Below are 14744 nucleotides of genomic sequence, written 5' to 3'. Positions count from 1 at the left end.
TTTATCCTTGCTGACCAACAGTTGTGGTGACTGAGGTCTCTTTTGAAGGTACGGTGTCTGAAGCCCCGCCCACCCTGGTTTGGGGCTACCACACCTCCTTCAGCATTGGAGAGCAGTAAACTAAAATGGGCTTGAGGCTGCCTCCATACTTTGAGTTCCTATTCTTCTGCAACCTAACTATGTAAACAAACTACAATCTAAAAGTATGCTCTTATAACAAGTAGCTGAGTCTCAGCCAATCACAGCAGCCAAGCTTCAGCCAATCCCAGGCTACCAACTGATCAGCCCATGTCTATATAAATGCCCAAACAGGCAACTGTGGAGCTGCAACCAATCCAGCTGTAGCTGTACTCACTGTCTTTTGTTGTTTATAAATGCTGCCTGCCCATGTTGCTGGGTGAAGCTCTCTGAACTGCCCCTGGTTCTGAGGGCTGCTGGAACATAAATCCTTCTATACCTTAAATAAATCTGCTAAATTTAATTTGTCTAAAGTTTTTCTTTTAACAGAGTGACTGACAACAGCTTCCATTCTGCTGTGCCTGCTATCCTTTGAATTGCCTCAGCTTTGGCCAGAACTTTTTTTTTTGAGACAGAGTCTCACTCTGTCGCCCAGGCTGGAGTACAGTTGCACCATCTTGGCTCACTGCAACCTCTGCCTCCCGGGTTCAAGTGATTCTCCTGCCTCAGCCTCCCGAGTAGCTGGGACTACAGGCGTGCGCCACCACGCCCGGCTAATTTTTGTATTTTTAGTAGAGACGGGGTTTCGCCATGTTGGTCAGGCTGGTCTCGAACTCCTAACCTCAGGTGATCCACCCATCTCAACTTCCCAAAGTGCTGGGATTACAGGAGTGAGCCACCACACCTGGCCTGGCCAGAACTTCTAAGTCATCTTCCTAAGTTCCTAATAACTTTGTTCTGTCATGACTCTTGGCCATAACTGGCTGCCTGACCTCATACCTCTGTTCTACTTCACCAATGGTCAGATCTCACCCTACCGCAACCCCTCAGCCACCTCACTCTCTGGCCTTATTCCACCCATTATCACCATTTTTCCCTGCTTCCTACCAGAACGATAAACCAGCACTCAGGAAATCTCTCAGAATGGATTTGCCACAGCCAATTGTTTTTCTGATACCAAAGCTAACAAAACATGCTTTTTCCAGATGTGCAACATTTTGAAACCAAGGCACTCCTCATTTAAAAACAATACCTAAGAGCTCTACAACAATGCTGTGTCGCCCAGGCTGGAGTGCAGTAGCGTGATCTCGGCTCACTGCAACCTCTGCCTTCCGGGTTCAAGTGATTCTCCTGCCTCAGCCTCCCAAGTAGCTGGGACTACAGGCGCCTGTCACCACACCTGGCTAATTTTTTTTTTTTAATTTTTTTTTGGTATTTTTAGTAGAGACGGGGTTTCATTATGTTGGCCAGGCTGGTCTTGAGCTCCTGACCTCATGATCCACCCACCTTGGCCTCCTAAAGTGCTGGGATTACAGGTGTGAGCCACCGTGCCCAGCCACAACAATGTTTTTAAGTGTATCATGTCCATCAGCTCTTCTAATGTTGAAGAGAGACCATTTGTTTCGCTGTACAAAAGGGGAAACTGAAGACCAGAGTGTCAAAGTCATTTGCCCAAGGTCACAGAGTACTTGCTCTGTTCAAGTGTACCAGAGATGATGAGAGAAGCCGCCTTATCCCCTCAGCTGGTTGAGAAAGGCCCAATCAGGAATAGCAGCTGAGTACTTAACCAAACAAGTTAAGTTCAGAAGCTCAGCTCTGAGCAGCCTTGATTAAGCCAGATTTTGGTTCAGGAAGAGCAAGCAAGAAGAGCTAGCACAGAGAATTCAGCCTCTGGCTAAGATGCAGAGCTGGCTGCTGAGTTTCAAGGGGATTCAACAAAAACACACTCGCTGAAAGAATAAAGTGAGAGAACAGAGCAATTATCCTAGGGCCAACTATTTCCAATTGTGCTACTGGGCAGGCTCTGGAGGCAGTGGACAGAGTCCTGGAGACTGGGATTCCCACCTGACTCCAGCAAGGAATGTGGATCAGTGGAGGCAAACCCATTCTTGTTGAAAAACTTGCAAACAGTCTGTTTCTCTTGGCCTCAATTTCTTTCACTTGCAAAACTAATAGGCATGGGGAGATTGTACAAAAATCCACCTGCAAATCCGTTATGTACACAGACACTTCTTTTGAGCTCTAGACACATACATTCAACCGCCTTCTAGACATCCATCTGAATGTTTCTCAGGTATCTTAAACTCAACATGTCCCAAACCATCATCCATCGCCCAACCCAGAAAGCTCAGGAAATCGGTCCCCTTCTCCCTCTCCTTGCTCCTTAAGCCTAATCAGTTATCAAGTCCTGCTTCTTCCCTGTCCTGGACCCAGCTCACATTAATCCCTTTGCCCTCCACCTCCCGCCTTATCATCACTCACCTACAACTGTACAACAAACACACATTGCTCCCCGAGTCTCCAGCCCCGACGCCCTCCAGTCATCTCTGTCTAGAAAAGATCTCATCATGTCATTCTACTGCTCATTTATTTGGTCAACAAATATTTACTGAGCATAAACAGGCAACAGAACAGACACAAAGTTCCAGCCTCACAAAGCTTACATTAACCATTCAAAATTATTTACTTATTTCAAGAAGAAGAAGAAGAAAAAACCTAACTGTTGTTAACTGTGGCTTTGCAGGAGGGAGTCTAGATAATCCTCTAGAAGTTTCATTTTATAGTCTTTTGTACTGCATGAAAAACATTATATTTATGATGATATTGTTATTCACATTTTATTTGCAGCTTCTCTATAAAGTTTAACCTTTCTCCCTCCACAAAACAATAGGTGCTCACTCCTCCCTCCTGGGCCCCATCATTGCATTTACCCCACTGGACTCTGGTTATTTACAAATCTGTCTCCCCTATTACACCTGGAACCCCTTGAGGGCAGGAAGTTTATCTTCTTAATCTTTGCATGTCTGGTGCCTTGCATGGTTGTTCAATAAACATTAGTGGAATAAATGATTCTATTAAATTAAATGCCTACATGCATACAGATTTCTGACACATTTGTAAAGACGAGGAGGACCTCTGCTGTTTCATACAGTTCTTCAGGTTATGATCTGTGTTTTGTTCTCAAATCAGATTAAAGGGAAAAAGCGTTTGCTAGTCTACCATCACCATATAGAGAAGAACTGCTTGTTCTTGAGTGCCACCTGCTGGTCAAATAGAGTAAAGCTCTTTGGTTAGGCAAAGAAGTTAATGCTGAAATACATTGAAATGAAAATAATGAGTAGTTAAGACTACTGATTTATAGATCTGAAATGCTAGGAAAATAAAGTACAAAACTGGACACACACTGTGATGTTAACTATAAAAAATATATATATAGAAGGCAAGGACTTGTAGTTGTATTAGGATATTGGGACTATGGGTGAATTCCTCACTGTTCCCAGTTCTTTTAATATTATCATATGTAATCAGGGTTAATTAATAAAATTCTCAACTGAAGTCTGTCCAAGATATTAAAGTGGACTTAAAACAACGCCATCACTTCTCCAGTTGCCACAAAACCGTGAACCTGGGCCACCTGTGACTACTCCTTCTTCATTCTTTGGGTTGAGGTCAAGTCCTGCCAATGTTTCTGCCTACCCATCATTCCTGTCCAACCAGTGAAAACGGCTATGTTCAACTTACAAGCTGCCTGCCTCAGTGCTAACCAAGTTGGATTTCAGTTAATTAAGAGTTAGAGATCCATCCATTCATTGAGCAAACATTTACTTGTAAGCTTTTCTTTGTGGCAGGCACCCCACTTAGGCTGGTTCCTCACCAATTTCAGATATAAGAAAATCTTACTCATTTGGATAAACTGGGGGAAAACCAAGCCCGATTACTGAAAAATCCCCAAATGGGAGAATAGCAGGAGGAAAAGACTCATTTATTCCTGCCAAGTATTTCATGAGAGCTGAAAACCAGAGACTTTGAAGACCTATTTTCAGTGATATAAATAAGAATTCTTGGTAAATTAACAGATTGAATGTCTTCATGCACATTCAGAGTGTCTGAAAACAATTTGCTCTTTTAATCAGCTTACATTAGTACCCTCCAATCCTGCTAACTCAATGTCATAAATAGTTTCTTAAATTGTTGGCAGGGGTTAAGGTTGTTTTTTGTTTCTTCTTGAGACAGAGTCTCACTCTGTCACTCAGACTGGAGTGCAGTGGTGCGATCTTGGCTCACTGCAACCTCCGCTTCCCGGGCAAGCAATCCTCCAGCTCGGCCTCCCGAGTAGCTGGGACTACAGGCATGCGCCACCAAGCCCAGCTAATTTTTAAAGTATTTTTTGTAAAGAGGAAGTTTTGCCATGTTGCCCAGACTGGTCTTGAACTCTTGGCCTCAAGAGATCCCCCCACCCTGGCCTCCCAAAGTGTTGGGATTACAAGTGTGAGCCACCATGCCAGGTCTAAATTGTTTTTTAATAGCTCAAAAACATCAAACCTTAGTATATCTTCCGCTAACTTATTACCAAATTTTGAATCAGTATGGAGCACATGAGAGTTTACTGCCAACCCCAGTGCCTTGGTCTAGAGCTTCACTGTTCCTAACCTGGATATGGCTCTGCCCTGAACCTGCTGAGGAACTACCGCATTACACTGCTTTGATGTGCCTATTTCCTCATCTATAAAATGGGGATTAAAAATAATGCCTCATCTTGGAATGTTCAGAAGATTAAATGAGGTAAGGTAGATAAAATACCAAGCACAGGACCTGGCACATAGGAAATGCCTGATAAATTGTTAAAATGGTGTTATTCAACGCCTGTGCTCCTTTCTCCCGACTGCCTGTGGTAGCATTTGCCACTTTGCCTTTTCATTTACTAACCTTATTTGTGTGTGTGTGTGTTTTGTCCCAAAACTATTAAGGGACTATATCTACATTCCTATTAGAATACAGAGCTTAGTGCCTTGGATCCAGTAGAGCTAGGGAATTCACTCAGCTAGCTGTCCCATGAAGCCCCTTCTGTCTTGTGCAGTTTTGGGGGATGGAGGTGAGGAGGTAAAGGAGGAGAGCAGGCAGCAGGGTTAACACAGGCAGTCGGGACTGCCGAAGTGACAAGCTGAGAATAAAGAGGTGGCCTGGGGGGACCAAGGAGCGTTTGCTTGGAGCTGTGGCCTTAAGGACACCCTTTATCTGCAGGTAGCGTAGGGTCATCTGGTGGGCTTCACCTCTGAAGGCACATCTCTAGGACCTAGAGGACCTGTGACTTATTGTCATTTTTAGAGCTGAAGGCCCGGCTCAATTGGAAGCTCTTTAAAAGGGAGCAAGCTGCAGAGCCAGAGTGGGGGACACGGGTCCCAATGCTACACATGAGCCCTGACACCTGTCATATTGGTGACTTAGTCACCAACCCCACAGTGAATGCAAGAGACTTTACACCAATCCTTCTTCAAGGCGGGAACTGTCCCCTAAGGCAGTGCTTCTCTAGCTGCTATCTTAATATGTCTTCTTAACTTCTTCTTACGCTCCTGGGTATATTAATCATGAAACATACATATTTATAGAAGAAAAATTAACATGATGGATCTAGCTAGAGCTTTTGATCACTACCCTAAAAAGATGAAAGTTTTTCCATTTTTCCACCAAAATACCCAAATCCCTGCTGACTTTCAAATGAAACTCTTCCTGTAAAGCACGTTCTCCAGCAATGTAGGTAGGATATGTCCCAGAGACCACAATATCTGTCAAAAAAAAAACTTATACACTCAGCAACTCTGCTCATTGTGGATTTATCCAACCCTACTAGAATAGGTAATAGGGGTGTCTTCCCCTCACTGTCATATTTCAAAGAACAAGACACAGATGTGATGGTGACAAAATAAGAAAAGCTCCTACCAGAACAAGCTCCTTTCCTAAATTCATTGGGTGCACCAGGCACTGTGAAGACTGGGGCCTTGCCCTTGAGGAGTTTATAATACACTAGCAATTATAAAAATACAAGAGTATAACTCAGGTATACAGCAACAGAAGTAAGGGCCATGAGGTACTAACGTGAGCCTGGGTACAGGAAGGCTCCACGAGGGCTTATCTATACAAGCTAAAATGTTTGCTATTTAACACGTGTAGAACAGGAGGTGAGGGTAGCACTGAACATTTTCAGCTGGGATAACAGCTTCATAGCAAAATGCTGAGAAAGGCTACAGGATTCTCCTCCTACTATAGGATTCAGGATGGTTTGGCAGGGGGAAGAGGCTGGTGGCACCCCACAAAGGAGTGGGGTATGCATGCATCATCCAGACAGAGTCCTAAGAACTGACAGAGGAAAACAGATGCCCGTCTATGTGAGAATCAGGTAAGTTAGCCCCCTCTCGGCCCCCTCTTGGCACTCCCTCCCCTGGTCTTTTTTTTTTTTTTTTTTTTAGATGGAGTCTCACTCTGTCACCCAGGCTGGGGTGCAGTGGCACGATCTTGGCTCACTGCAACTTCCGCCTCCCAGGTTCAAGTGATTCTCCTGCTTCAGCCTCCTGAGTAGCTGGGACCATGCCTGGCTAATTTTGGTATTTTTAGTAGAGACAGGTTTTCACCATGTTGGCCAGGCTGGTCTCAAACTCCTGACCTCAGGTGATCCACTTGCCTTGGCCTCCCAAAATGCTGGGATTACAGGAGTGAGCCACTGCACCTGACCCCCTCCCCCCAGTCTTTACACCAGATGTGGCCCCCTCCCCCAGTCTTTACACCAGATGTGGCCTGTCTCAGTCACTCACCTCCCCACAAGAACCAGCAAATGAGATTTTTTTTCTTTCTTTTTTGGGACACAGTCTACCTCTTTCACTCAGACTGGAGTGCAGTGGTACGATCTCAGCTCACTGCAGCCTCAATGATCCTCCTGCCTCAGCCTCCTAAGTAGCTGGAACTACAGGTGCATACCACCATACCCAGCTTTTTTTTTTTTTTTTTTTTTTTTGGTAGAGACAGCGTCTATGTTGCCCAGGCTGGTCTTGAACTCCTGGGCTCAAGTGATCCTCCTGCCTTAACCTCCCAAAGTGCTGAGATTACAGGCATGAGCCACCATGCCAGGCAAGAACTTTGATTCTAAACTTAGACAAATAAACTCCCATTCTAAAGGTAAAGATGCCGAAATGGGGAAAGTTCATGAAAGGTAATACAAATCATCACAAAATTAATTTGGAAAAGGAGGAGAGAACAGAAGAAAAATAATTTGAAGACTACTATTAGATCGCTTCTTATCACCAAACTGTACATTATTCAGAGCCATTAGGCTGATACAAACAAAACACACTTTGGGTCCAAAACATAAGCTTCTCTCTTCCCATTTCTGACATTTAACATAGTAAGCAATGTAAACAAAATAAAATAGCAACTTACTATCCAGGAGTCTCTGAAGAAATTTCCGGAGTGGGGCTGATGGCTGAGCTCTGTAAATGTCCAAAAAAGAAAAAAAAGAAGAAAAAATAATAATGTAGATGATTTATTTTGACTCATATGTTTCAAGTCAAGAGGAAAAAGAGAGAGGTCAATTTCTTTTCCTAGTTTAGATCAGGACCTCTGGAAGTCACGGGGGCTGGATGGAACAGGTCTTCGGTGCTGGTGGAGGGTGGTGCTCTTTCTCTGGGAGGAGACTGTATAGGCAGGTGGGCCTTCCTAATTTTTTGCCTTCCAGTGGATGCAGCCAAGGCCCTCTGGGTGGGTCAGGAGAAGGCCTCCTGGCTCATACTTATCTTCCGTCACAGGTCACTAGGTGACGGCCCACTGTGGGCCAACATGCTTTAGTGACATGGACAGCACATCCTCCATCAGCTTCTCCACAGCCCTCAGACCCCCTCTGAGCCCACTGCAGATCCCTTCATGCACCCCAAATGCCACATCCAGAGAGAGGGTCACCCAACACTTTAGGTCCAGAATGTACAAAAGCGTATTTTAAAATACCACGCTGTATTTAGATAACTTGTGTATGCCTGCGAATTTAGGAGGGCAGAAATGGGGAGATTTGCAATTTCACCAACCCTATTAATGACCATTTTGGCATGAATAAGGGAGTGCTTTATAAAATTACCAGGCACCACGCAAAACGAAGAAAACAACCAAGAGCTACATGCAGAGAAAAAGCAACATAATTCTGTAGTTTAGGGTTTCTGTTGTCTTTGAGAGAAAAATGCAAAGGCTTTGACATGCTTGTTTTTAAAAATAAGGTAGTAGTTGAATAAATCAATGCAAAGGTTAATTTTAAAGATACTTCTACCTTAAATAATGCCCTTATCTCTAATAACGACCATTTTAAGAAAAACTAACTATTTGGAGAAGAGACATTTAAGGAAAGGAGAGAAAGAAAAGGAAGAGATTGTGAAAGAGAGAAAAGGAAATGACAGGGAAGAACAGGCAAACTCACCCACTAGCCCCCTGCCTGCTGAAACCTGGTGGGCTTGTGTGCTTTCATTTCTGAGGGCACCTCTGCTCCGCGATGAGGACTGTACCCCACGCCACCCCCATTTTTCCTCAGAAAGCACACCCCTCTTACCTCCACATCCATCCTCCAGCCCTTATGGCTGCACTGTCTTGCCTGCCCATCCTCTCCTTCTTGAGTCTCCTACCTCTGAACACCTGTCCTGTCTGGTCTTCCACCTTGAAAAAACTTTGACCCTGTAGAATCCTCTGGGAACACTCCCCTCCCTTCCTTCCTCCCATGGCCACATCTTTTCACTCAGTGCTATACCTCTGCAGGCTCCCGATTCTTTGCCGTATACTCTAACTGCCATGAACTACTCACCCAGCAACCTCCAAAGCCTTTGGAAACATCTTAGTCAGCACATCCACTGACCTTCCTGGGAGTCCACCTTTCTGGACCTCTGGGAAGATCTCACACTTTCTTCTCTTGCTCCACCACTCGCTTTTCCCTCTGCTTCTGTGAACTCTCCTTTCTCTCCCTCTCCCCTTCTACTGTTCCACGTCACCCAACGTCCCCATGTGTAGTCCTTGGTTTCACATCCTTTCTCTCAACACAATTCCCTCTTCAGTCTTTCATCTACTCCATCTACTCCCTAGTTGGGTGTCTTCTTCTACTCCCAGAGTTTAACCATCACCTCTCCTCAGGTGACTCCAATCCCCATCTTAAGCCCATGCCTCCTGCAAGAACCCTAGTCTTAAAGTTCCAACTGCCTACCGGATATTCCCTATATGACACCCAACCAACACCTCAAAGGTCATTACCTAAAGCCAACTCCCTCACCTTGCCTCTGCCCTGATCTTCTTCCCGGCTTTCCTCTGTGACATGCTCACATCCTCATTCTTCCAGCTGCCTGGCCAAAACCCTAACGTTGTCTTCGTCTGAATCCCATCCCTCAATTCTTCGCTCTTCACACCAGTTAAACTGTCCCACTGCAACATCCTCAGTGACCTGGCCTGCATCTGTCCGCCTCACTGCATGCTGGCACACCCAGCATGGGCTCTCACCACAGCCACAGTCACCATTCTCACTCCAGGACTAGTTGTGATCTCTTCTCACCTGGGACCTTCAGTTCCACAGTGGCTAATCTGGTCCCTTCACCCTAATTGGAAACTCAGCCCCTAACCCTCCCCCACCGCCTGCCCCACCCATCACCTGCCTGCCTCACCCATGTGTGCAGTGCCTCTGGTGGCTCCTTCAAGTGCTGAGGGAGAGGGTGAGCCTAACCCCTGGCCCTGCTGGCTTCCTCACGCTCTGCTGTCTCTGGATTCCCAATTCCTAACACCCTCAAGCAACCTGCAGCTCCTTGGCTCCTGACTCTCTTATCCCAGACCCCTTGGCCAAATCCCCGGTCTCTTCACCCCTTCCCTGGTTTGAGTCTCTGATGCTCTCATGACTTCTTTTGCGCCCAAGTCACTGGGGCTGGAGATCTGACTCCCCTCGTCTCCGTTCTGCTTAAGTGTGGTATGGGTCCATCAGCAGTTTCCACTTTTCCTGTCATGGTTTGTGGACCTTCCTGGCCTCCTCAGCTCCATATTCCTTCTGTATCTTTTTTTTTTTTTTTTTTGAGACGGAGTCTTGCTCTGTCACCCAGGCTGGAGTGCAGACATGTGATCTCAGCTCACTGCAACCTCTGCCTCCCGAATTCAAGCGATTCTCCTGCCTCAGCCTCCCAAATAGCTGGGAATACAGGGGCCCGCCACCATGCCTGGCTAATTTTTGTATTTTTAGTAGAGACAGGGTTTCATCATGTTGGCCAGGCTGGTCTCGAACTCCTGACCTCAAGTGATCCACTTGCCTTGGCCTCCCAAATTGCTGGCATTGCAGGCGAAGCCACCTCCTTTTGTATCTTCTCTAAAGATATCTTTTCCTTTTAAGAGTCTCGTTTGTTTTGTCAAGGAGCCCTCCAGGCAATTCTATGAACATTTGGTTTTTTCCTGTTTGGAAACCTACTTGCCACGGTGTCTTTCTCTCTCTCTCTCACTCTATCTCATATACCCTTTAATAAACCACATTTTGACATAGCTCCCTTTAAAATATCAATGCAGGCTCAGTTTCAAACACTCTTTTTGTGTGTCCAGGCTATCTGACCTCTGAGTGCATTTTTCATTGAGAACTTTCTGACCTTTAAAATAACAAACACTACTACTCTGACAGCGCCATGCACAGAAAGGGTACCCAAAGCACTGCTGCTGAGTTTTTGAAACTGATCTCTGAGGTTGGTATCTCCCAGGGCTGCAAAAAAGACAAGGAAACTGCCAAAAATGGCTCCCTGAAAATTCAGAGAAGGCAGAGAGAGGCGAAGGAAGGGAACTTAAAAGGTCGCCCCTGGAAAGCAGAGGAAGAGAGTAAGGTGGGAGAGTAGTTTAGCAGCCTCTCTGCATATATTTGAAGAATCCCCTTTAAGGAAGATGCCAAGCTCAAAAGAAAACCAAGCAAAAATGAACTGGGTAGGGGTAGGGGAAGGAGTCTAAAACAGGAGTCAGAAAGCCATGCAGCCTAAAATAGCCAGCATCACCGTCCGTCACCTCAACTACATCAACAACCATAGAACAAAGAAGAAAACAAAGCACAGCTTGAAAAGGAACTGATGGCATGAGAAAAACTAGGAAATACCTGTGGCACGTTTGCACTGGGTGCTTTATTAAGCGTCTCCATTTTTTCTAAATCTGCCTCTAACTCTGTCTGGCAGAGGCTGAGATCTTTGTCTAGATTAGTCTGGTTCAAGAAAGAAAAGATGGGAAAGAAGGTTTTAGTTTAGACGAAAGGGAGAAAGAATGGAAGGTTAAGTTAGAAAAAATGAATTTTTTTCTTAGTGTTATACTTTCATATGGCCAAGATAGCATGACTAAAACACGAGAGCTCACAGGAAATTAGTTGAAGACATGAAAACAGAGAATGTAACATTAGGCATATAAAACAGAAATCCTGAAGTCATCAGAGCTTCAAAAAGCCATTCTACTTGCCAAAGAGAACTATAAAAACCTACCTTTAAGGAAATGCCTATTTTCTCTTTTTTCAGAGTGTGGTGATGGTGACAAATACTATTGGTCAGAAGAACACATAATTGCCTTAAAAACCTCTAAACATTAGTATATGTCTTAGAGAATTTGTTAAATAGTTTTATTACCAAACCAAAAAAAAAAAAAAAAAAAAGCAGCATCAAGTTTTTAAAAAAGTGATTTAAGAAAAAAACAAAACCAAAAACCAAAAAACAAACCCACAACACACTCACACTAACCAAGGCTAGAGAGCACACACAGTCCAACGGAGGAGGCACAGCGGAATTACCTTTCTATCCTCTCTAGGAAGGATAGAGCAGTCTCCAGGAGTATAATCCCATATCTTTTTGGGAGGCTGACGGGAAGCAGAGGAGGAAATGAAGAAATGAGCATAAAGACATAAAGACAAACATGGAGACTGGCTCAAACAAGGAGGGGCACACTAGGAGAACTATATCAACACAGAAAGGTGAACTCAAAAGTAAGGGGAGTGGGTGCTGCCTACAGACACAAGGCTGCCTGCTGGAGCAGAAGCCTGAGGACTTGGGAGCTGGGACCATGACCTAGGAAGTCTGTTTCTATGTCTACGTTTCAAGAGCAAATCATCATTGGATTCTAAATATTGAAAACTTAAAAAAAGAAAAGAAGGGGGAAAGAAAAGCATTAACACACATTTGAACAAAAATAGAAACTTTTAAATTCCTCATTGTTCTTTTCAAACTAAGATTGACACTGAAGATTCTACATTTTTGAGGCAGTCTTCTGCTGTAAAATTCATTGTGTATTAACATGTATGTGAATCTATGATCACTGGATTGATCAATGGACTGAACCAAATGTACTTTCCGTGGTTTGTAGCAATGAAATCCACATATAAAATGGGTGTTAAATAGTGCACTAGGCAATTTCATACCAGTAGTTTTAAAATCTCCTTTTACAATTTAACTAGACCTTGATAGTGGTGGAGACATACTTTTCATCCCCTCTTAGAGAACAGAGTTTAAACCCAGAATTTAAAGAGGGGACTATAAGGTTATTTTTGTTTTGTCTTTTAACTCTTCAAGTCAGATTTAGAGCTGCATTCCTAAGACAGAAATTTGCCAAAAGATTGTTGTAAGTTTAATGAGGGAGGAGTCCAGAGGGTGGAACATTCAGAGGTTACAGGTGACTTTTAACTCTGGATCCTCTCTTCCACTTTTCTGCCTATTTAGACTTGAGTTTTCTTACATAATGACCTCTAGGGGGATAAGAAATAGGAGATCACAAACAGCTCCTAAACTTTTGTGCAAATTTCATTATAGCCAACTCTATGGAAGCATTCAAATTGGTTCACATTATGAAATTTTGACTTGCTCTTACATATAGAAATAACGTCAATTTCTATAGAAATTAGAGGAAAACAACTCAGAAGAAAAAGCTGATTCCCAGGCTCTTTGTAATACATCTGCAAATGAGAAGTAATCTGATTCCAAGGTGTGTTCACCACTGACAGCAACAGGTCAGTAATGTCATCTCTGCACATGTATATTCTGCATTTCGTCAAGTAAGTGATATTAGCAATTACCATTCATCTTTAAGCACTTGATACACTTGGACTGTTCATCTGCAGAAGCAGACTTTTTAAAGTCTAATGACTTATGATCATTTCTTTCTTTACTGCAATAAACAGGACAGTGTTTACAAATTAAACTGGTTTTAAATAATCCATCCAAAAATGGTCCCTGGAGTCTTGAACTATTTGCTATTCTAACAACTTGTTGGAGCTAAAAAGGTATCTTTTTAGTGAGAATCCTGCTGAAATTTCAGTTCGTTTTGGGTGGTTTAAGCAAAGGGGTGGAGGAAGCAAGGAGTTCAGGGTAAATGTCTAGTGTCAAAGTTCTGACAGGCTTTACTCGGGGAAAGTGGCTCCCAGTTGGTGTGACAAAAAAAAAAAAAAAAAAAAGTAGAAATGCTAATTCTCATGATCTGGTAGTTTTGATTCTGCTTCTGAATGGCTGAAAACTTTCCAAAACAACTTCCATGGTTTATGCCACTTTATTTATTTACGTCTCTTATTCTTTTGTGGCAGAGTGGTTTGAGTAGGAAGTGAAGAAAAAATTTTTCCTTACCACACCTTCCTCCCCAACCCTGCTGGTTCAACTAGGTCATAAGCCCACCATTAGGATGCCTCAGACCATAAGGAGCTGTTCATTTCAGGGCTATTCCTCAGGATATGGGCATTGATTTAGTTAATTTGGCAAGTCTTCACAAGTATTATCTTTTAAAATAAGACCTACACAAAAAGGAACAGTCTCATTAGAAGAACTCTGAGGCCTGTGCAAAGAATGCATGTGGTTTCAGAGAAAATGCTATTTTGAAAAAGCATCTCTGAGTCTTTAAATAATTAAGAGGCAGTTAGAGCAATGGGGTAGGGATACAAACTAGAGGAAGGCCCCAGTATAAAACTGGACTGTGTTCTCAACATTTGTTTGAAGTTAGATGTGTGGTACCTGGAGTGAAGTTTTTGGCAGCAATACTGTTAATTTATCAAGCTATACATGGAGACTATTTAATGTATGCTGGCATCAAAATACTATATATTATCCTCAAAAATTATTTGTAATGATAGATTTAGTAAAACATTCACAACTAATTAGGAAAAAAGTTCCACCATTTTTCCTGAAAGCTAACATTTTAGACAAACCTGATTTAGTTGTTTGGCAGATGAGATAGGCAGAAATTTGTGGATTCTGAAACAGACTTGAAAAATCAATGGCATGGACTCTATTAAATATAATTTAATAGCTTTTGCTTTCCTTGATTAAAGTGTGGCATTATTGTTTCATATACCAATCATGGTCTGTTTTGGGGGTGGGGAGACAACTACACACAGCAAAAGCTTTTCTTGGTGACATCATTGACCAGGTTTTAAGAAAAAGAAGAAAAGAGAAAGGGTTAGGAGACTGTTAAATACTGCACGTGGAAAAGATTTCCTGAGGTAGACTTAACTGATGTCTGAATGGTGAACAGCAGAGGGGGGAAAAAAGGAGAGGAAGGAGAAGAAATGAGGTGTGCACCAATGCTTTGGGAAGGGGAGAAGGAGGGTGCAGACTTTGGGTCAGATGCGTCCCTCTCCACTGGTCACTAGGTGGCGCTGTTCATCCAGGACAGCTCAGCTGCTATCGGGAGACAGTGTCTAGGAGGGACCAGAAGAGAGGAACAAGCAGGCTGTTTGCAGGTCTGGTGCTCTTAACTCAGAAGATGCCTGAACTTTCAAAGCTCAGCACCGCCAAATCAAAGAG

The 14744-nt window shown here is 43.5% G+C and overlaps 1 protein-coding gene across 50 annotated transcripts in view; it reads right to left on the bottom strand.

The window, feature by feature from the left end:
• SORBS1 (sorbin and SH3 domain containing 1) overlaps nt 1–14744 on the bottom strand; it is a 254758-nt gene that overhangs the window by 50025 nt on the left and 189989 nt on the right. For 34 of the 50 annotated variants that reach the window (XM_021943495.2, XM_021943508.2, XM_021943501.2 and 31 more), the window contains 3 exons: nt 11753–11818; nt 11078–11179; nt 7387–7436 (listed from right to left, as the gene is read on the bottom strand). In XM_021943495.2, the coding sequence (XP_021799187.2) occupies nt 7387–7436; nt 11078–11179; nt 11753–11818 (218 nt within the window). The remainder of the gene's footprint in view (nt 1–7386; nt 7437–11077; nt 11180–11752; nt 11819–14744) is intronic. The other 16 variants (XM_021943512.2, XM_021943516.2, XM_017944129.3 and 13 more) reach the window with 3 other exon arrangements.

The sequence above is a fragment of the Papio anubis genome, chromosome 11 (genome assembly GCF_008728515.1).
Source record: "Papio anubis isolate 15944 chromosome 11, Panubis1.0, whole genome shotgun sequence".
Classification (NCBI taxonomy): domain Eukaryota; kingdom Metazoa; phylum Chordata; class Mammalia; order Primates; family Cercopithecidae; genus Papio; species Papio anubis.
This window is presented reverse-complemented; position numbering and strand designations above follow the sequence as displayed.